The 23,631-nt window shown below is 41.5% G+C and overlaps 2 protein-coding genes and 1 pseudogene across 2 annotated transcripts; 2 read left to right on the plus strand and 1 right to left on the minus strand.

Moving 5' to 3' along the window:
* The first annotated feature begins 3,382 nt into the window (after window positions 1-3,382).
* Window positions 3,383-6,309, plus strand: LOC146639254 (deoxyribonuclease-2-beta-like). Its single transcript, XM_085351133.1, has 7 exons — window positions 3,383-3,457; window positions 3,664-3,761; window positions 4,382-4,520; window positions 4,611-4,701; window positions 4,896-5,057; window positions 5,151-5,327; window positions 5,954-6,309. The coding sequence occupies exons 1-7, from the start codon at window positions 3,455-3,457 to the stop codon at window positions 6,307-6,309; spliced, it is 1,026 nt and encodes a 341-aa protein (XP_085207259.1). The 5' UTR covers window positions 3,383-3,454.
* Window positions 6,310-6,347: 38 nt separating this feature from the next.
* Window positions 6,348-9,888, plus strand: LOC146639255 (deoxyribonuclease-2-alpha-like; annotated as a pseudogene).
* Window positions 9,889-11,808: 1,920 nt separating this feature from the next.
* Window positions 11,809-21,455, minus strand: gpatch1 (G patch domain containing 1). Its single transcript, XM_085351272.1, has 20 exons — window positions 21,386-21,455; window positions 20,077-20,211; window positions 19,654-19,739; window positions 19,200-19,360; window positions 18,976-19,073; window positions 18,426-18,484; window positions 18,051-18,293; window positions 17,823-17,970; window positions 17,475-17,554; window positions 17,178-17,394; window positions 16,686-16,982; window positions 15,125-15,303; window positions 14,910-15,037; window positions 14,723-14,811; window positions 13,685-13,896; window positions 13,238-13,607; window positions 13,061-13,135; window positions 12,653-12,768; window positions 12,455-12,570; window positions 11,809-12,039 (listed from the first exon to the last, which is right to left on the minus strand). Exons 1-20 carry the CDS (start codon window positions 21,453-21,455, stop codon window positions 12,006-12,008), a joined length of 2,913 nt encoding a protein of 970 aa, XP_085207398.1. The 3' UTR covers window positions 11,809-12,005.
* Between the last annotated feature and the right edge of the window lie 2,176 nt (window positions 21,456-23,631).

Raw genomic sequence — 23,631 nt, forward strand, 5'->3', positions numbered from 1 at the left:
ATAATCTACAGAACTGATATTGCATTCAGATGTTTAAACAGTGTGTGTCTTTCAGAAAGACTAAGTTGCAGGCTGACAGGAAGTTGCAGGTTTGCAGAGCGCGCGTTTGCAGAAGTGAAACCGAAAGCAGAGTCTAAGTGCAGGTTATTCTGAGGAGCTGTTTGGACTAGGTTATTCAAATTTCATTTATATCTTTTATTAAGCTTTTAGTAGAGGTTCTTGATTATAACATTTATTCAACATAGTGCATATAGTTTCAGTTAGGTTGTTACACATAAGGATGAGCCTCTGTTCTGGTGAAAGGTCAGAAGTGCAACGGGTGAGATGAGAGAGAGACACACATACAGTTAGTGAGCGTTAGTAGGCGAGAGAAAATAAGTAAGTAATAAATAAGAAAATAAACCTTATTGACGCTCTGCAGGGCGACAGATTTTACTCTTTGTGAATCCTTGCTCACATCGCTCCCCAATGTGCCTTACAAACTTTTTTTTAATGAGTAACCATAGACAATGAGAATATAGCTATGTAATACAGTTAGCATGATTCCCTGAGCTAACAGATCATCTGCAGAGGTTTATTTGAAGAGTTTCAGTCAGGTTTCAGAGCTCAGCACAGCACAGAAACAGCTTTAGTGAAGGTTACAAATGATCTTCTTATGGCCTCTGACAGTGGACTCATCTCTGTGCTTGTCCTGCTAGACCTCAGTGCAGCGTTCGATACTGTCGACCATAATATCCTATTAGAGCGATTAGAACATGCTGTAGGTATTACAGGTACTGCGCTGCAGTGGTTTGTATCATATCTATCTAATAGACTCCAGTTTGTGCATGTAAATGGAGAGTCCTCTTCACACACTGAGGTTAATTATGGAGTTCCACAGGGTTCCATGTTAGGACCAACTTGAACGATAGGCTCAGTATATCATATATACAGTATAAAGTTATCCACAGAATAGGCTCCACAGGTGAAAAACTACATAAAAATTGGATTCAGGGAATTTCAAACATGGACACAACGCACACAGAAAACTACAGACAGCTGTTAGCGTGCTATCTGGCACTGCACTCCTGTCAGCACTTTCGGAGTTGTAGACCATTTATCACACATACTGGACTGCCCGATCCCTCTATCCCCCAACATTTGCATCCTGGGTTACTTATCAACACTACAGTTACAACCCTCCCCTGCTAATGTAATCTCCACATGGATGACTTTTGAAAGTTTCAGAGAGAGTCCCATGGGAAGGGCCCCAGGTCTGAGTGAGCCAAAAAAAAGAAGTCATCATCGGGACCAAAAATTATTAGCTGTTGCTCATCCACCTGCACACCTCTCGGCTGGCTTCATCTATATGTTCATGTTACACTCTGAATCATACCTTTCATCAGTGAAGCTTCCATCTTAACAACAAAGTTACAGTTTACACAGTTTTTAAAATTTGTAATTAGATTTATAGATAAATAAATGCAAATAAATGTTAATCTTAATAACTGGTTCCAAAGCTGTACCTATTAAAGTGTCTGGTGATTATCCACCTTTCCCACAAACGTGGAGAAGATGGTTGAGTTGAGAGAGCACGGAAAAGTGACTCAGCTGCAAACACATACACTGTAAATAGACACTGAAGCTGCTAACCGCTGTGTGTGGGGGTCCTCCTTAACACATTTACAATAAAATTATTTGTTCATCATTTAATTCAGTATAAAGGAACTTATGAATGCATCTAGTCTCCTGTGTTTGGGTGAGCAGCTAGAAATAATTGGTGGACAACTTGGGTGAGGCAAAAAGTGGCTGTTAGAATAGATGACCAACGTGGAAAAGAGGCAAAGATAAGCTTTCACTGTCCAGATTAAGAAAATGTCCAATGGGGAAACTACCTGCAGACATTTAATAAAACTCTGTTATCAGTGACTGGAAAATGAAGCCTTTGCATATCAGACAGACTGTACCATTGTACTGTACATAAAGAGAATCTGTCTGTCATGAAGGTGGCACGGATGCCCCTCCGGTGGTCCTCCTTGGGCTCTCGCACTCTGGGGCCTCTGGATGTCTGGGGCCTGGATCTCCTCCATGCCTGCTTCACGCCCTGGGGGACGGGGCTATGGCTCTCTACATCCTCTTGCAGACCATTACATGTGGAAACCATTTGAATACAAGCGTGCTGATCCACACAGGTGTGCACACGGGTGTTCACTGCTCGCAGACTTAAATTACACCTTTCTTGGCTGCTACTTCGAAGCACATTGTGCGCTGTCTGTCCTGCGTGCTGCACAACAACATTGAATATTTAGTATTTACTGCTGTTTACACTTAGCTAGATTAATGCGATGGTGTTGTGTTTAGTATGTTGCTTTGGGTTTTTTTGCTTGTTTTCTATTCTTCTCTCAACAGGTGATCCAGGAGATTTTATTTTATTTTTTTCCCCCTTTCTCACTGTCCCTCTCCCCTTCTGTTTTTCCTTTCCTTCCTCTTTCTTTCTCCCTTTCCTATCTCTCACTCATGTCTGTCCCGTCTGTAACATCTGAAAATAAAATATAATAAATAATAAAAACAAAGGTCGATCAAATGGACCAATACGCCAATGCCACGATGATCCATTTGGCAAAATAAATCCATCGGGTATCCTTGTTGGTCTTCAGACAACAATTCTGACGGCTAAAGAACCAAATGGGACAGGCAAAAAAAAAAAAAGAGAATCTGTCTCCTTTTTCCTGCTGCAGGTGAAGTCTTGATTTTTTCCAGCTTTGCTAATGAGTGATAAAACAAGACTGGCTAAACACCCGGCAACAGACCAGGGATACAGGTCTATGTGTTAAATGGCTGTAATGTTTATACATTATGGTTGATCAAAATCAGCAACTAACCCTCTAAACAGGAAGTGAGGTCACATCTCAATAACCACTAACATTTATATCATCATACCCTCCTGAAGGTTTTGCATAACCTCTGCTCACACCAATGGTGGTATTTAATGTCTTTTTTGAAAAAAAGATTTTTGATTTATACTTTTGTTTGATTCCAAATCTGACAAAAAAAACCATCGATTGATCACATGTACAGTATGATGGCCGTCAGTTCAACCAGCTGTTGGAAAACAGCTGTTAAAGCAACTAATCAACAATTGTGGGATGAATAAAGCTCTGTAGTACTTGGAGTAATATTTGCTAAAAACTGTAACACTGTAGTTGCCAGGAGTGTAGGAAAAAAATGCTTGTATTAAACATCCATGGGTAAAATCTAATAAAGTATTTAGTTTGACAGCAAGAAAAGAAGTTTGCTGTCATGTCTGATACAAAACAAAGAAACTCCTCTTTTATTCATTTTCCTATCAATACAATATATTTAAAAGTCCAACGGTATTAAAATTCTTGACCATGGGTCAATGCAAATCATATTGTGGAGCTGTATAACTAAGGGTCAGTTCAGCTGAGGACTCACACACTCTTCACTCAGCCTGATGGTAAGTTGGTTTCTGTCTGTATTAGGATGGTGACACATTTGGTGCAGCACAGAATAACCTGTGAACTCAAGTCATGCTGTGATACTGAATTATGTTATTACCTGTAAAGACACTGCAGCCTGTAATAGTGGGCTAATTCTTTTTTTCATGTAAAGGGAAGATGATGTATTAAAATGATTTTTATTATTATTATTATGTTCTTTCAGGAAGTCCTTTGGATGATTGTCCTCACTGTTGGTCTGCTTGGCTCACATTGTGAGGGCGCTATATCCTGTAAAAATGAAGATGATGAAGATGTAGACTGGTAAGACAACATTTGAGCTATTCATTCATGTATACTGAATTATACATTAGTAACTTTGGTCTTCAAGTGCTTCAAAGCTGCGCTATGGTACCTTTTACACCTGCGTTTCAACATAGTCATAGATGATGTTCAGACACTGTAACACTATTTTACACTGTTATTATCAGTTATTTTATATATTTCCATTTCATAAATAACGTCATTTCCAAGTATGGGAAGTTAAAACAGGGACATTAGACATACCTAATGCATTAAAACACGGAAGACAACACAATACTGTGACACTTGCCTCCTTTCTCCAGCCCTGCACATCTATTTTTAACACTCATCTTATTCTCACTTTATTGATCAAAAGAGGAAACATGGAAAGAAAACACTTTGCAAAGTTTCATAAGCTTCATCACATTTTAGCATCATGAGGAAGCCTGTGGAAAATACTATTCATAAAAGGCTCTGTTATTCATAGTTAAAGGTTTTCAGTCATATCTCTGCTTACTCATACAGGTGCTTGTGAGACTCGGGTATAACAGAGTTTGTTATTTTCTTCTTCCATGCTCAGTTAAGCTTCTCATCATTTATTGTGATCTTTGAATTTACTGACTTGTCTCTGACATCACCAGGTTTATTTTGTACAAGGTGAAAAACGGGTTTGACTATGTTTACACTGATCCAAAAAACCAGAACCTTAGAAGGAATAACAAGCATGTCAACAACCAAGCTGGTGTCCTGGCAAATACCCTGAAGCCCTACTTTGAAACAGTGAGATTAACTCCATGAGTTTCTGTTATTAGTGTGTATGCTCTTTGAGGAAAGACATAATTTATGTCATGTTTTTGTGGATTCTTTCAGGATACGCAGTCATCAGATTTTGGATTCATTGCATACAATGACCAACCACCAACATCAAATAGTGTAAGTTCCACCCATGGCCACAGCAAAGGTGGGTAGAAATAATTTTTTAATAATAATAAAAATAACACAATAAATACTAATAAAAACACACCTGAGTTAAATGCGCTCTCCTTCACGCTCACCTCTGAGCATCAGAACCACAGCTGCTGTTATTCTCAGATCACTCAGCAGATGTTCTCTTCTTAATAATGACATGTGCTCTTTCATGTTCTTGTTCTGCAGGAGTTGTGATGATAGATAAGGAAAATGTAGTCTGGCTTTTACACAGCACACCAAGATTCCCCTCATGTCGTGAAAGCAATAAGTTCTATCCTAACAGTGGGAAATGTAATGCACAGATATTTATGTGTGTAACACTGAAATCTACAGAGTCTGCAGAAATAGGTAAGAGCATGTCCAAGTTATTTCTTCATGTGTAGAGTGTATATGAAGTCTTAACACAGTAACATGTACATCCCTCATTTTGATGTTTTTCAGCTCAACATCTTAAAGATATCAAAGCTTATGAATTTGAAAAACACAATGCTGACAAACTCACACATTCTTCCACCGTACAACAACAACCGCCGCCCTATAACAAAGACTTGCGGTCAGCTGGTAATTTGCAGTTTAAACGCTTTGTTAAACAAACCTCAGACACCAGGGTTCCTAAAGGTGAGATTTCTGCTTCATTCGTTTTAGAAAAAAACCTTAAAACCACACTGTGAGTTTCCTGTGTGAAATAATTGTGACTTTCTGTAGTTTTCCCACCAAAGAGCTGAGAATCTTATTTACAAGGTGTGAAACGTCCAACCTAACACAGTCCTTTATTCTAACCCTCTAATGATTTGGCCTGTGAAACATCAGCTGGGTTATGAGTAGATCTAACTTTACAGAGTAGTTCTGTTCAAAATTTACTTCATTTAGATTTTAACTCTAAAAATAACTCACATTTAAAATTAAAAAATGATCCTGGTATGAAAATGTTGTGGAAGCTGAAAAATAAATCCTGTGAACACACATGTTGTGCTGTAAGTTTGTATTGCCATGGAAACCTTTCATTAAGGTGTCAGCGTGACCCAGCCTCAGTGCAGAGTTAGTGCAGGGGAGTGTAGCAGCAGGGATCATACGAGGTCTGATGTTTGTAAAAGAAATGATTAAATAAGAAGAGCTGGAATTTCCCATAAACTCTCAGAAAGAGAAAGTCGAGTCAGGGTTGTTGTAAGCAACACTTTTCTTTTTTTATTCTGTTATTTTAAAACTATCTGATGGTTTCTTGGTGTTTGTCTTTCCTTTTGCAGCCGGAGATCTTTATGTCACCATTGCTGACACACTAAATACCAATTTATACATCCAGACCTGGCGCAGCAACCGTGGAGAGCCTTCTGTAACTGGAAAAGGCAAAGAACTAGTCACCATCATGTCAGTAGACACTGCCGCAGGTAAATGGAATCATGGAAGTGATCATTCCAAATGGTGTGTTTCTGACACTCAAGACTGGATGTGTGTTGGTGACTCAAACAGAGAACCATCACAGTTCGAAAGGCCTGGTGGTGCACTGTGCATTAATAGCAAACCTGTGGCAGACGCATTTAGGGAAATTAAAAAACTTGAAAAGATTAAAAAAGCCAGTGACATGGACTGTGACACTGACTGAGAGTGACACTGGTCCACCCCCTAAAAAACCAAAAGTACATGGTTAACTGCAGCAGACAACCGCCTCGGTCTTGTTTTCTATCTACGTTCACCAGTTTCATATTTATTGTAAATTCATTTCAGATTTTATCAAAGTGAAGCTGACTTGAATCTGGTGCTGACATCGTCACTCTTGTCAGTGTTATCTAATGTTTCTGTGAACGATATGAAATTAAAAACATTTGATGGATATTTCACAGTGTGCTTCCTTTGCTCATGGAAACCATAGAAATAAATGACTTTGCATGAATCTGTCTTGTTTTTACTCCGAGGTCCTGTTTCTGTCTGATGACTTTTAAAATTATTCAAACTAGCCCCTGCAGTCAGACATCTTTATTTTTATGGTTTAGTAGATTCTGATTTGCTAAACCAGGTTTTATACTGAAATTTTTCTTCTGTAACAGGTCTTCTTTTATAGGCCCAGTTTTTTGGCCTACTCTTTTTAGTTTTGTTATTGGCAATATTGAGAAGTGTTATTGTTGATTTCGAATATATTCGATATAGTCTATCCAATTAAGGTTAAAGTCATGTTTTTAGCTGTTAGAATCTGATGAGCAATAATTTATAGCTGATTCAAATGGCTAAATAACCTCCCCAACATGTCTTAAAGTTCTCCAGAGGCCTGGGAATGAACTAATCACTTGATACAGGTGTGTTGACAAAGGGTGATATCTAAAACCTGCAGGACAAGTCCTGGATAACTAAGCTGTATAACTAAGGGTCAGTTCAGCTGAGGACTCACACACTCTTCACTCAGCCTGATGGTAAGTTGGTTTCTGTCTGTATTAGGATGGTGACACATTTGGTGCAGCACAGAATAACCTGTGAACTCAAGTCATGCTGTGATACTGAATTATGTTATTACCTGTAAAGACACTGCAGCCTGTAATAGTGGGCTAATTCTTTTTTTCATGTAAAGGGAAGATGATGTATTAAAATGATTTTTATTATTATTATTATGTTCTTTCAGGAAGTCCTTTGGATGATTGTCCTCACTGTTGGTCTGCTTGGCTCACATTGTGAGGGCGCTATATCCTGTAAAAATGAAAATGGTGCAGATGTAGACTGGTAAGACAACATTTGAGCTATTCATTCATGTATACATGTATATTTCCATTTCATAAATAACGTCATTTCCAAGTATGGGAAGTTAAAACAGGGACATTAGACATACCTAATGCATTAAAACACTGAAGACAACACAATACTGTGACACTTGCCTCCTTTCTCCAGCCCTGCACATCTATTTTTAACACTCATCTTATTCTCACTTTATTGATCAAAAGAGGAAACATGGAAAGAAAACACTTTGCAAAGTTTCATAAGCTTCATCACATTTTAGCATCATGAGGAAGCCTGTGGAAAATACTATTCATAAAAGGCTCTGTTATTCATAGTTAAAGGTTTTCAGTCATATCTCTGCTTACTCATACAGGTGCTTGTGAGACTCGGGTATAACAGAGTTTGTTATTTTCTTCTTCCATGCTCAGTTAAGCTTCTCATCATTTATTGTGATCTTTGAATTTACTGACTTGTCTCTGACATCACCAGGTTTATTTTGTACAAGGTGAAAAACGGGTTTAACTATGTTTACACTGATTCAACCAACCAGAACCTTAGAAGGAATAACAAGCATGTCAACAACCAAGCTGGTGTCCTGGCAAATACCCTGAAGCCCTACTTTGAAAAAGTGAGATTAACTCCATGAGTTTCTGTTATTAGTGTGTATGCCCTTTGAGGAAAGACATAATTTATGTCATGTTTTTGTGGATTCTTTCAGGATAAGCAGTCATCAGATTTTGGATTCATTGCATACAATGACCAACCACCACCAGATGGAAAAGGTGCAAGTTCCACCCATGGCCACAGCAAAGGTGGGTAGAAATAATTTTTTAATAATAATAAAAATAACACAATAAATACTAATAAAAACACACCTGAGTTAAATGTGCTCTCCTTCACGCTCACCTCTGAGCATCAGAACCACAGCTGCTGTTATTCTCAGATCACTCAGCAGATGTTCTCTTCTTAATAATGACATGTGCTCTTTCATGTTCTTGTTCTGCAGGAGTTGTGATGATAGATGAGGACAATGTAGTCTGGCTTTTACACAGCACACCAAATTTCCCCTCATGAAAGCAATAATTTCTATCCTAAAAATGGGGAACGTAATGCACAGATATTTATGTGTGTAACACTGAAATCTACAGAGTCTGCAGAAATAGGTAAGAGCATGTCCAAGTTATTTCTTCATGTGTAGAGTGTATATGAAGTCTTAACACAGTAACATGTACATCCCTCATTTTGATGTTTTTCAGCTCAACATCTTAAAGATATCAAAGCTTATAAATTTGAAGAACACAATGCTGACAAACTCACAGATTCTTCCACCGTACCACGAGCGCGGCCCTATAACAAAGACTTGCGGTCAGCTGGTAATTTGCAGTTTAAACGCTTTGTTAAACAAACCTCAGACACCAGGGATCCTGAAGGTGAGATTTCTGCTTCATTCGTTTTAGAAAAAAACCCTTAAAACCACACTGTGAGTTTCCTGTGTGAAATAATTGTGACTTTCTGTAGTTTTCCCACCAAAGAGCTGAGAATCTTATTTACAAGGTGTGAAACGTCCAACCTAACACAGTCCTTTATTCTAACCCTCTAATGATTTGGCCTGTGAAACATCAGCTGGGTTATGAGTAGATCTAACTTTACAGAGTAGTTCTGTTCAAAATTTACTTCATTTAGATTTTAACTCTAAAAATAACTCACATTTAAAATTAAAAAATGATCCTGGTATGAAAATGTTGTGGAAGCTGAAAAATAAATCCTGTGAACACACATGTTGTGCTGTAAGTTTGTATTGCCATGGAAACCTTTCATTAAGGTGTCAGCGTGACCCAGCCTCAGTGCAGAGTTAGTGCAGGGGAGTGTAGCAGCAGGGATCATACGAGGTCTGATGTTTGTAAAAGAAATGATTAAATAAGAAGAGCTGGAATTTCCCATAAACTCTCAGAAAGAGAAAGTCGAGTCAGGGTTGTTGTAAGCAACACTTTTCTTTTTTTATTCTGTTATTTTAAAACTATCTGATGGTTTCTTGGTGTTTGTCTTTCCTTTTGCAGTCGGAGATCTTTATGTCACCATTGCTGACACACTAAATACCAATTTATACATCCAGACCTGGCGCAGCGACCCTAATAAAGCTGATAAACATCCACCTTCTGAAACTGGAAAAGGCAAAGAACTAGTCACCATCATGTCAGTAGACACTGGAATGGAATGGGAATGGAAATGGAATCATGGAAGTGATCATTCCAAATGGTGTGTTTCTGAAACTCAAGACTGGATGTGTGTTGGTGACTCAAACAGAGAACCATCACAGTTCGAAAGGCCTGGTGGTGCACTGTGCATTAATAGCAAACCTGTGGCAGACGCATTTAGGGAAATTAAAAAACTTAAAAAGATTAAAAAAGCCGGTGACATTGACTGTGGCACTGACAGTGACACTGGTCCACCCCGTAAAAAACCAAAAGTACATGGTTAACTGCAGCAGACAACCGCCTCGGTCTTGTTTTCTATCTACGTTCACCAGTTTCATATTTATTGTAAATTCATTTCAGATTTTATCAAAGTGAAGCTGACTTGAATCTGGTGCTGACATCGTCACTCTTGTCAGTGTTATCTAATGTTTCTGTGAACGATATGAAATTAAAAACATTTGATGGATATTTCACAGTGTGCTTCCTTTGCTCATGGAAACCATAGAAATAAATGACTTTGCATGAATCTGTCTTGTTTTTACTCCGAGGTCCTGTTTCTGTCTGATGACTTTTAAAATTATTCAAACTAGCCCCTGCAGTCAGACATCTTTATTTTTATGGTTTAGTAGATTCTGATTTGCTAAACCAGGTTTTATACTGAAATGTTTCTTCTGTAACAGGTCTTCTTTTATAGGCCCAGTTTTTTGGCCTACTCTTTTTAGTTTTGTTATTGGCAATATTGAGAAGTGTTATTGTTGATTTCGAATATATTCGATATAGTCTATCCAATTAAGGTTAAAGTCATGTTTTTAGCTGTTAGAATCTGATGAGCAATAATTTATAGCTGATTCAAATGGCTAAATAACCTCCCCAACATGTCTTAAAGTTCTCCAGAGGCCTGGGAATGAACTAATCACTTGATACAGGTGTGTTGACACAGGGTGATATCTAAAACCTGCAGGACAAGTCCAGGCCTCGAGTTCCTGCAGCATACCGGAACTCGAGGCCTGGACTTGTCCACCGCTGCTTTAAACACTTCAAGCTGTAAGCTGCAGTTCCTGTATGAACTGAACAACTCTGAAAATCTAAGAAACAGTTGAGTTTCTCTCCTCGAAAGCTAAGATGGACAGACTGAACATGCAGACTGGACTTTGTCACAGTGGAGCATGAAACAAGGAACAAGAACACTCATGCACAACTTTTCTCCCTTTCTAAAGTAAAACAGCTGAAAGATGTATGAGAGACATTTTCATTTGCATTTAAAGCTGTGTTTGACAAAGGCTGCATCCCAGTTCAGGGTCTGCAGCCTTTAAGGCCGCATCTTAAGGCAGATTACGTCACAGCGGCGCAATGAAGGCTGTCCCAATTCAAAGGCTGCTTGAAATGCGGCCCTGATATGAGTCCTCCATTTTCCTGAATTTTAAGGAATCCGGCTGTATCCCAATTCAGGGTCTGCAGCCTTAAATCTATAGATTTACAGTATAATTTGAAATGAATAAATCCTGATTATTGATCCTGATCAAAGATTTATAGAATAATGAAACTCTTTTATTACTGGTTTTGTCCATGTTTACTTTCACCTGTCGACTGTGTAGCTCAAAGTCACAAGTGACATTTACACAACATATTCTTCATTCCACAGTTTCACAAACTGTGAAACAAGCTAACAAAGAGCTTGTTTGTGCTGCTTCTTCCTCCGGGTCTCTCTTGGAAATGAGGATATTTTTCCTTCTGATTAAATAAAGATGAAAAAAAAATATAGAACTGCTTCTGTCTGAGATGTGGTGAAACGTGGAATCCAGTAATTGTGACACATACATCCATTTGTAACGCATTTCTTACCAATCTGTAATCTTGGATTAATGTTTGTAATATTATATCAATGTCAAGCTTAAACGACGTCACACACAGAAGTCTCTGAAATCATCAGAATATGTAGCAAAAGTTCTAAAAGATCACAGTTGTCTCTTTGTGTCAATATCAATAAACTTCTTACAATGTAACTGGTAACGAAGGAATCTATACGGGGCAGCAGGAATGTTACCACAGCAACCCAAATCAGCTGTTCCTTTCCTTCTCCATAGTAATCGTGGTTACACGTCTTTTCTGCCCAATGTGGCCTTTTTGGTCTCGAGTGTAACCTAAGGTTTCATCGTTTGCAATCGATGAATGGAAACAGACTGTGACAGTGACATGTTCACCTCCTTTAAGAGAGAGTTCTTCACTTAAACACAAAACGTCAGTTTTTCGTGTGATTGAAGGTTTCCCAGCAGGTCAGTAAATACAGAACACTTGGTTATAAAGATTTTTTGTTATTACCTAAAACTACACAGCAGGTAATCTGTCAGGTGAAACAATCAGCTGACTGACGGTCCTCACAGAGGACAGACCTCCAACTGATTCACCACATCTGATGGGAGCGGATGCTCTTTAGTCTGGAAGAGAAAACAAACACACAGACAGTGAAGAAGACGGTTCGAGGTGCTTTGCATACGACACTAAATTCAGTGTTTAAAAATAAAAGCATCTGTTTACTAAACGTAAACACAACACTCCCCCCTCTAAGAGATCTGATAAATAAAAATGATATCAGAATCAGAAGAGCAGATGAAAACAAACTATGTTCTTAATTGAACGCAGTGCGTTTCTGTCGGTGAGCGATGGATTACGGATTTAAAACGTTTTGGTGGAAACAAAAAAAAGAGAGAAAAAAACTCTAAATATTGTTAATAATGATTGTTTTGCATACACAGCTTCCGACTTACATCAGCACTTTATAACAAACTAATTTCCAAATGTCTCCCACTCCATCAGGGTCATCTTTCGATGCTCTGACAGGTGACCTCTGACCTTTTTAGCAGCTCGTCTGTCGACACCTGTCCGTCTTCACCTTCCTGCTCGCCGGCTCCTCCTCCTTGCTCTTCTTCGGCTGCTTCTTTGTGCTTGTGCTTCTTGTGTTTCTTCTTCTGCAAAGAAAAAAGAAGTCACAGCTTCAGCGTGAGGAAGGAGCCATTTTATCTGATCTGATCCTTATTCTTCGTTTTCTACCTTCTTTTCCTTCTTGTGTTTGTAATGCTTCTTTTTCTTGTGTTTCTTCTCTTTGCTCTTCTTGCCCGTTTTAACCTCCTTGATTGGAGGGCACATGGAGGCGGCGCCCCCTCTGACTAAACACAGGAACAACAGGCAGAGGTTATTAATCCTCCAGCAACGCTTTTACGAAGCAGGATGCACTTAATGAAGTAGAAGCAGAAGAGGAGCAGTGAAAGCGTCGATGAACAGACGCTCTAGTTCTACACACTGAATGTGGATCGATTCACACGAATGTAACCCAGCTGAGCTGATCACAGAGAGACTGCTGTATCTATAAAAACAATGTCCACGCAAGGGAAACCATGTGACTGGGTCACGGTGAATAAACTTGAGCTGTCTGTTGTTGATCTGGTGGGTGACACTCACTCAGAGCAGCTGAGGGAGGCGGCAGCTTCGGCCCAAACTCCTCCTCTTCCTGTTCGGAGGCCTGAGTGGAAACTGCTGCTTTTGAAGGAGCAGAGAGGAAAAGAGTTAACAGAGTTATGCTCGACAGGGACGTGAGATTAGAGGAAAGGTTAAGGTGATTCAGCAAACTCAGAGTACCTGCTTGGTGACTGGAGGAGGCGGTGGCTGAGGAGGAGGTGGTGGCTGAGGAGGAGGCGGTGGCTGAGGAGGAGGTGGTGGCTGAGGAGGAGGCGGTGGCTGAGGAGGAGGCGGTGGCTGAGGAGGAGGTGGGGATGCTGAAGAGGTTCAGTGGCTCCGAGTCCACTTTTCCTTCATCCTCCTTTGTCACCTTTTCTTCCTCCTCATCGCTGCTCTCCCCCTCTGATGAAGAGGAGGACTTCTCATCAGAGGAGCTGGCAAAGATGGCCTTAAACAGATCCATGGGAGGCCTGCTCTCCTCTTCCTCCTCCTCCTCTTCTTCATCACCTTCTTTCTTCTGCTCTGAGCTCTGCTGCTCTGATGACTTTATCTGTAGAAGGAAGGATAAACTCTTTAGATTTAAGGACTTCCTCGCCTGCTGGTTTGGACACTTTGCTCTTTCACTACCTCCGGTTTGCTTCCTGGAGCCTGATCGCTGCTGCTGATTGAGGCAGGTAAAGCAGGTAAGGCAGGCGTGGGGGTGTGCTCCACTTTGGTCTCGGTCTGGTTGCGTGCAGCACTGAGAAGCTCACCCAGCGGGTCCTCCTTCTTCTTCTCCACCTTCTGCTCAGAGACATCCCACCTGGACTTCTTCCCGGATTCTGGAGGTTTTGGAGGTGCTGAAGAGAAACAATGAGCTTAATCTGTGAGCACAAACACTGTGGTGTTAAACGGAAACTAAGAAAACATCAAATTTGTGTTAAGGCTACAAAGAAACTTAAATTCATGGAGGAAAAAAACGGAAAGAAAGTATCAATTTAATAAAAGCAATCACTTCAGTTTTCCTGTCTTTACTTTTTTTATCCTAAATAAATCCTGATTGGTTAACAAACCTCAGTCTGAGGAACAGCAGATTTAATCCTTAAAACATTTAAATAAATTCTTACATAACTCTTCAGTCACACTGAGATATTCTTTGATAAAAATGAGTTCGGATCAGTTTTCATCTACTTGAGTTTTAAAAACACATTTAACTTTCATTTGTGCTGAAAAAAAAATCTGTCTACTTTACTGAGGTTTAGTGTGACTGTGACAGGGCAGGATGTGATAAAGCTGCTGCAGTCAGAAACATTTACTCGCTTTGGCTCATCGATGTGTAAATGGAGCTTGGGAGCTCGCTCACGTCTCGCTGTCAAAGCTAACTCTGCTTAACTGCTTCGTGCACTGACAGCTGCTCGTGTGGCCGACAGAAACAAGCCAAGCAGGCAAAAGTTGATACTGAAGGTCTGATCTTCCCTCTCAGCACACCTGGGAACATCTTTTATGTTTAAAATAATACCGAGCATTGTTACAGGTGGGTGCTGTGGGTGGCAGTAAAGACAACATGGATTCAAACAAGCTTTTAAGTTAAAGAAACAAGAAAAGGGGCTTAAAGTTCTCTTACAGAATATTCTACTGCTTGCCTGTTAAAACTCTTTAGCGCCTCCTGTGTGTGAATGAAGTTACCTGCAGCCTCTCTGCTCTCAGTCACAGTCAGGAAATTGAAGACTGAAAACTTGTCTCTCTTCACTTTGGGCAGACCCACAATACCGGACCTGCAGGACCAATCACAGTGAGACTTTAGCTCAGCAGAGTTTGGATTTAACCTCGACGTTCTGTTTAGAGCTGATTCAGTCCGATCTGTGTGCCGTACCCGGGGTAGGGGTCGGGCACGTTGAATCTTTTGCAGAGCAGTTTGTCAGGATACCACTCGAACGTTTCTCTGGTCAGTTTTCCAAACATCTTCATCTTTACTGCAGACTGTTTGTCATCCAGGTCTCCCTGACAACCAAAAGAAAGCATCAGTGACTCCTGAGCTTACCTGCAGTGTAGGGGTGTGGTTTTTTACAGCACCAGGTGGCGTCCTACCTCTTGGTCCTGGCTGACCTCCACGCTGTCATCGTCCTCCTGGTCTTTGGCTCTGGTGAAGCGGGAGGACAGCGAGGAGGAGGTGGGCCGGTACAAGATAGAAGCTCGGACAAACTCCTCCCTCTCCCGGCTGCGCTCCCACTCTGTCATTCCCGGGTCTAGACTCTGCTCCAGAGCGTCTGAGGGACACACAGAAGATTTTTACATTTTAATATCCAGGCGGTCTCTAATGTGGGAGCTTTAATCCAGCGTCTGTGTTAGCCAGTAATCACATATACGCACGTGCTCAGACACGTAGGAGCATTAACCCTCTGGGGTCCAGGGTATAATTGGCCATTTTTGACTACTTTTGATTTTACTTCTATATTTCACCGTTAAAAACTGTTTATCTTGCCTTGTTTGGTATCATTATTTTCAGCACAACCTCAAATATCTGAAATTTGAGTTATTTTTTCATTTTGGCAAACTATATTAGAACAAATGATCTAAATTCAGACAAATAATTCAAAATCCGAGTAGAAAAAAGTTATTTTTTACTGTAAAACCCACAAACATGTTTAACGAATCATTTTCATAACTTGAAATGCAAATAGAAATTGTACATTTCTAAAAATTATGCACAAGATTTGCAAACAACAAAGTTATATGGTACTATTCACCTAAAAATGCAGCCAAGGCCTCAGGCGTTTATATAACCATTTAAATCTATTTACAGAACAATCAGCTGTGCTGCATCAAATAAGAAGACACAAATTATTTGTGCCAGTCCAAAAAAATAGTTTGTGTTCAGTATAAGACAGAGGAGAACAGCCCCGGCCTAAACCTGCAGGTCTGACAGCAGGAGGAGCATCAGTCCCGTTTTCCATGTGGGAACAGCGTTTACACTGGAATCTGCCTTTGGTGGCGTTTTTGGAGCAAATGTGACATTCAGCAGTCTAACTGACACACAATACAAGACAATAACTACACAACACACTAACTACAGCCTCCAAACACGCTAAACGTCACTAATGTCTCACATATGAAAACTCGCTCTCTCTCTCACAGGTGTCACTCCTAAATCTTCCCCTTCTCCCTAAGCAACCAAGTGCCCCATGTTACCATATCATTTTTTTGATTGGCTGACATGGTAAACTCTAACATCAAATAGGGAAGGGGTGTTTTTTCTTTCTTCACTCGTAAGCGGAGAGTGTTTGCGAGCGCTGTCTGTAGAAAACGCCGTTTTTACCGTTCTTCCTGCTGTAAACGCCGCTGTTTTGTTGAGAAAAAAACATCACGTGTATTTTTTATCATAACTCTGGTTTTACGTGGCCCATCGACACAATTCAAAAACTGGTATATAGTTTGAAGTCTGCACTTTCGACCCAAGTTGAAATGGCGACTCAGAGTCGCTGCATCTTGTAGCTGTGACGTCTTAAATTGGTCATGTGATTTTGACGCGCCGACGCGTTTGTCGACCCCAGAGGGTTAATGATGGTTTTTGTGGTTTAACTAAAACTGTACCAACTATATCAAAGGATCCTGCAGTGCATGATGGGACCTGCAGGGCGGAGCCTCGTACCATTGTCTCCCTGCTTGAGACGGCTCAGGTAGAGTTCGTAGCGTGCCTGCTTGCTGGGGTTTTTCTCAAATGGTTTGAAGGTCTGTGACGATGTTTGGATGCCTCTCCACGCTGCCAGAGCTTCCTGCTGGAGGCCGGAGGAGGCAGGCAGCACTTGTGCAGACTTCCCTGATGTCTGCGAGGCATGACCAGAGACGGGGGTGGAGGTTTTGGCCGAGGGCGGGTTAGAGGAGTTGCGGAAGCTGAGCAGGCGCTGCCTGTCCTCGGGCCTCAGCAGCTCCATGACCGAACTGGGACCTGATCGGGATGAAGTTGGGAAAACATCACCAGCAGCATTAACGCACTCGCCATCAGAATGGGACACGATGTCCTGATTATCCTACATTTTTAATTAATCTAGAAAAACTACATATAGTTTCAACCGTTTTTAATTTTCCTCATTTGTTGTTTTTTGCACTTCTGTGGTTGCTTCATTTTTCAGCCATCTCTTACCTTGCAGGGCGTCCTCTCCCAGCAGCGCCCTCCTCTGGCCAGAGTCCAGCTGGTGGCGTCCTGCTTGCTGGGGCTCCTCTTTGACCATGTGGCCTTTGGACACCCGGAGAGCCTCGGCCAACGCGGGGCTGACCCCGGAAAGATGCGAAACATCGACCGAAGGACGGAAATGATGGACTGGACGATAATCGCGAGGCAGACAGGGAGGCGGGAAGATCTACAGAGAGATACAGAAACATGAGGGGTGTGTCCAGGTACTGATGAGGACACGTGATCAGATATGTTGAAGCTCCTCACTGTTTTTTCCTCGAGGGGTTTCTGTGCCAGAGTGAATCCTTCCAGGATTTTGCCGAGATACGAAGCATCTTTACTTCTGACTGGAAGCAAAAAAAAAATCCAAATAATTTTCCATCTTACTTCATGAATGCTTTCATTTCAGTTTTTCATGGACAAAAGAGAGAGAGACATTATTCTTTAATAATTAAAAAAAACTAAAAAATACACCTCTCTGGTGGAGAAAGTATTAAAAATGATTTCCCTGCTCTAAAATAAGGCTGACTGACAAAGAGCTTCTCTGTGTGAAAAAGCTTAATGACTGGTTTAAAAAATGCCTGGAACGTTCCAGGTTTTCCCAGGAAGCATTACCTTTCTTCTTAGTGTACTGCTGCGGGGCCGTCCAGCCGTACAGGCTGTCGCCCGGCTCCTCTTCTCCCAGGATTGTGTCGTATCTGGACATGGAGTCTCTGTGGTACACGTCTTCATCGTCATCCTCTAACGCACCCACGCCAAAGGCCTGCAGGTCAAAGGTCAGCAGCCAAACACTTTGTATTTAAAAAAGACAACCAAAAACACTTCTGGGTTTTGTGGGCTCACCTGTCCGACCACTCCTCCTCTCCTCGAGCTGCTCTTTGTGTCTCCGAACAGGCGATTCCTCGTCTCAGACTGAGGTTTAAACAGATCGATGTGTTCAGCCGTGCCGTGACCCAGCAACGCCAGGCTCGGGTCCAGACCGCGGTACCCCAAACCCTGAACTCCCAACCTAGGGTTGAAGTCCACCGGAGTTACATCCTTCGGGGCAAAGGTCACGTTCTCTGGGGCAAACTCCTCATCGTCATCCTGATGAGGCAGAGAGATTTCATGCACGCACAGGTGAAAATATGCAGCATGCATTATGAATTTCAGATTCAGTTTAGATCGTCCTCCATCAGGTTCTGTGTTAAAATATTCTGTCTAAGCAGCCGCACTCACCTCCGATTCCTCCGAACCAGCAGGGGGCAGCGTGCAGCCGTAAACTTTACCTCCACCGTCTGTCAGGAGGACAAAGTGTCAGTATTTACACATTATAACTAACACCAGACAGATACAGGATTCATGCTGAAATGAAACACAGCATAAGGGGAAGTAGGAAAAACAGAATTTAAAAAACCGGCATCAAACATCAAAGCTGCTGCGAATCTTCACTTGAGACGCTGAGTGGACTGATTCAGTATTTCATTTTTTCAAGTTCTGGTTTTAAATGATCCAAGACACCAAAGCTAACTCCACCTCCTCATCGGCAGCCTCAGAGTGAATGTGCTCACATGGTTTTTACTGACACAGTTTATTCTGTGTGAAAAGACATCAAAGACGGGAAAAAGCTTCAAGTTTCCGAACTCACATGAATCAGATCACAGTGAGCAAACTACAGGTGTGAAAACGCCCTAAGTCAAGTGTCACAGGGATTATTTTACCCTTTACAAACTCCTGAATTTCTCTTATTGGTCAAGCAACCTTGTGCCTGTAAAGATGACACACTTACCCATCTGCTGCCTGCGAGCTTTCCTCTTCACACGAGGCCCGACGCCCTGACCTTCCTTCCAGCCCATCTTCATCAGCAGCTCCACCCCGATGGAAGACCTGAGAGACAAAACAAACACACCTCAGAGCAAATTCACTCTGCAAACTGTTAAAGAGGGAAGGATGGTGCTGCAGAAGCAGGCTGCTGGGACACAGTTGGTGGGATGTGGGTGTGGCAGCAGTTACCTGGCAGGTGCGATCAGCTCCTCCAGCAGCGTGTCTCCGGGGATCAGAGCCGCCTGAGCGCTGATGGCTCTCGCCTTCTCTCCGGCCTCGTCTCTGCGGCTGGACGAGAACTCCTGACTGGTGGTGATCTCTCTGGGAGCGATGCCGTGTTCGCTGAAATCCTGACAAACACCAACAACGATGTGCATCAGCTCCACTAAACCTGAACCTCAAACCTCCTCACGTCTCTTCTGAAACATGTTCTGCATACCGGAAAGACCAAGCACTCAAACGCTGCAGCGTAAAAGCTATAAAATCAGCTTTAGATGATTTCCAGACATCAGACAGCTACTCTGACAGAAGCGTATAAAATGTTATTTGATATTTTAGGGTATTTGACGTTATTTGGATAAAGTCCCAGATTTTCTTTTACATGTGAATAAAAAAACCTTCCCCTCTCTCTGGGTGGTTGTACCTCCTCGTCCATGAAATCTTCTGGCCTGGCATGGTGTTTCTCAGCTTTCTGTTGCCGTGACGACACAAAGGCTGACGGGGCCCAGCCTAAAAAGACACGGGGACGCCAAATGTCAAGATATGGAATCAAAATTAAAATGCTTGAGCTGAAAAAGCGGTTTCACTGTTTGCAGAACAACATCTGCGACGGACGCCAGCATCGCAACATGGAACAAAAGTGGAGGACAAAAAAGAGAAAACAACACGCAGCTACAAAGCAGCCAGGTCTGCTCTAAAGCCAACTTCAAAATCAGAGGCTGGACTGAACCAAACACCGTTAGCTTTACGATGAGGGGACACCACCTCCCCTTACACGTCTGCATGCAGCGCTCCATAAATATCACATTAACTAAAATATGTGTGAACTCTACAGGAGGTCTCTCACCTTCTTTTGAGCCGACAGTGTTGAAGTATCCGGCTGAAAAGCCTCCAGTGAACGCTCCGTGGAACCTCTTATATCGTCCCTTCTCATCTTTGACTGTCTGATCGTGGAGCGGGACGGGCTTCTTCAGCGGCTCGTCTGTGAAAACACGGCAATTTTTAAATGGTAAACATTGAAATGGGAAAACATTTAAAATTGTTGTCAATTCTGTACAAAACAGAGGTTGTAGTAAACTATAAGGATTTGGAAGTAATTTATTGCTGATTTATACACTGGTCAAAAATGAAGCAAAGGCAACAACAAGACAACCCCCCAAAAAGCAGATGAGGGCACAGTCCATTGCTCTCTCCTCTTTCTTTTGCTAGCGTCACCGATGATCACCACTTGTCACTGCTGGCAGCCTGAGATGGTGTCTGTATCCTATTTGGGTTGCACAGGTAGTCCAGCTCCTCCAGGATGGCTCCTCCATGTGTATCATCTTTGTCTCAAGAATGTGGAGGAGATACCAGGAGATGGAGCCGTAGAAGGTCATCACCCAAGATCGGCATCTGCTCCTTTGTGTGAGGAGCAGGATGAGCTCTGCTATAAGATGACCTTCAGCTGGTTACCGGTTTGCATGTTTCTGACCAAACAGTCAGAAAAAGACTTCATGACGGTGGCTGGAAGGTCCAATATCCTTCAGTGGGACCCGCGCTCACAGCCCAGCACCATGCAGAACCAGCGGGTCCACCGCCGGAGCCCAGGGTAGGCTCACACTGCGCTATGAGTTAACCACTACATCAGAGTCTGTGTAATACAATTTCTTTTTTCCTCCAACTAGTAACGACATTTACTGATATTCTTCTTTTTGTTTTCCCGCATTAAATACACTAAAAATAATCTACATCCTGTAACGATATTTAAGACACACAATGTCGCACAAAGCCACAGTATAGTCTTTACCGCAGTAAGCACACAAATCACACACACTGCAGCTTCAGATTTGAAGGGGAAAAAATAAATGGCAGCTTTCTCTACAACTTTGAGGCCGAACTGAAGACCTGATAGTGCTGAAACTTTAGAGATGAGAAATGGCACTGTATTCAGTAGTTATGTTCAACTACTTTAATCAGCAACATTAACATAAAGGGTTTTTGAATGAGGTCTGGGTTTCAAACTAGGAGGCTATGATTGCGCTTAGCTAGCTGCTCGTTAGCTGAACTCAGTGAAGTAGCGCTGCGAACGGCGCAGCTAGTAACGCTTTGCTTTAAACACCTGGGAGATTTTTTAAATGCAAGTAAACAGATGACCGAGATCATAAAATTCACCCCACCTTCTTCCAAAGGTTCCAAAGGAGTCCCGTAAGTCACAAAATCTTCATCGCTGTCGCTGTCGGACGCCATGATTTATCTTTTTACTCCGTTTACGGTATCCGCAAAAGGACAAACTTTGTGAAGTGTACTTTAGCGCTTTACAAGAACGGTTGGGGAAAATAGCGACACCTTGCGTTAGCTACAAATAACTACATCAGCTGTAACTACATTCACTCAAACTTTAGTAAAATATTTATGTGAGACACTTTCCCTGTTGTGAGGATATCTGTGCAGATATAGCTTGCCTTAAAATCAACAAATCAACAATTGTAAATATTTCATATAATTCATTTAAGATAAGATAAGGCATATTGAAACATATACTTATTATTAAAATAAAGTCTAATATCTTAAAGTCTAGCAAAATAACAGAATTAATGATGGCTTACCTATTACTAGTTTATGTTATTATGAGTTATTTATAAGGACTTAAAGTCGTTAGTGTGAGACAAACTTTTACAGTGACAACATTTTTTCTTCTAGTTCACTATGATTCTGTTTCTTTACTGGAAATAAATATTCCTGTCTGAAATGTCATTAGTGCGTTTAATGAAGAAGGTGGTTTCTCCCTTGTTTGCTATTAAGTGCTTGTTTTAGTTGTCTTTTCTTCTTGTTTGGTTTGTTGATAAAACAACCAGATTTATTGTTTCTTACTGAACTGTGTAATTTCCTCTGCAGCCTCGGAGGAGCTGAAGTGTTGGCTATCGAATGTCCATCCAAAGCTCACAGCAGTTTGTCATTTGTTTTCTTTGAGCCTGAAATCACTCACACCCCCTCAGTGATCCATAAAACCCCACGCTCTTGACAAAAGCCAAACGCCTGGCTCAGCAGAAAGCCAAGACCCTGTAAAGATCCAAATCTGAGACCCCCACGTCTCTGCACAGAAAACACAGAGCCTCCCTGCTCTTTGTAACCCGACCGAACTGCTAAACTTCAGGGGGTTTAAACTAACTGAATCTGGACGGCGCTCAGGGTGGGGGGCCACAGGGTCAGTTTGGTGGTGAAATCTGTGGGCAGGATGAAGCTGTGTGGACTCAGAACCATGACAGTGCAGGAACAGCCACAAAAGAACCAGGTTATCAGAAAAGAGCCCGGACAGAGGTAGAGCCGGGACACCAGAGTTATAACAGTTTTGTTCCCTGTTGTTATTTCATTTTCAATACAGTTTAGTTTCAGTTATTTTTCAGTTCTTCTAGTTTTTTAATCATTACCAGTATATTTGACTAGGAAATGCTGAACATGGACTTGACAATATGAAGGCAAGATACTCAAAGTCAACAAATTCTTTACCAAAACCACCAAACGGACTAAAATTAGAACATTTTTTCATTTGAGTTTGACACAATATCTTTGTGTCCATGTGTCCATCCATCCTCATCTGCTTATCAAATTCAGAGTTGTGGGGTGAGGTGGGGGCGTGTGGACCCTATTCCAGCTGCCATAGGCCGAGAGGTGGGGTACACCCTGTACAGGTCACCAGTCTGTCAGAGAGATAGCTTTTAATCTATTTTGTCAGTTTTTACTGAGGTTGAGTGAACTATAATGAATAATTGAACGAACTATGCTTGGATAAGAATTATCATATAAAAAATATAAACTTTTAACCTGACCTTGAATAGTTTTGGAGACCTCAGCTTGTTGACTTAACGAGTCCCTTCCTCCTTTTGGCCACTAGGTGTCAGTGTCTGCCTGCAGAGCACGGCTTTGTCTCACAGCTGGGTTTACTCTGCACGCTCACATTAAAATAACTGACAGAAATATATATTTGTATAATTTAGACTTTCACTTGCAGGATGAACTTGTAAATGTGATGCATTAACAGGTCAGAGATGGAAAATCCACACGAGTAGGCACCGCGTCGAGGCACCAAGTTTACACTCCCCAAAAGTCTGATGATCAGTGAGGGAAAAGTTGTTCCTATCTCCAGAAGACAGATACAAACATTAACCATGCCTTCATAGTTTTCCAAGATAACGGCTTCAATATGCTAAATAAAATTAAAAGATGCGCTGTTTTTCCTCCCTTGGTTGCTAAGACTTTGCAGGACATTTCTTGAAAAGCCAGAAATCTTTGCAGACATCTCACCATGTGGCTGCTCCTCATAAATCGTTGCATATGTTCATTAAAGTGGATCCGTAGAGTTGTGGTTCACACATTTGCTTAACAAGTGTCCCTGGTTTGATCTCGGCAGGAGACACAAGTCCCT

This window comes from Diplotaxodon limnothrissa, linkage group LG1 (genome assembly GCF_057381915.1).
Source record: "Diplotaxodon limnothrissa isolate DT_005_m linkage group LG1, D_limnothrissa_male_GT1.1, whole genome shotgun sequence".
NCBI lineage: Eukaryota > Metazoa > Chordata > Actinopteri > Cichliformes > Cichlidae > Diplotaxodon > Diplotaxodon limnothrissa.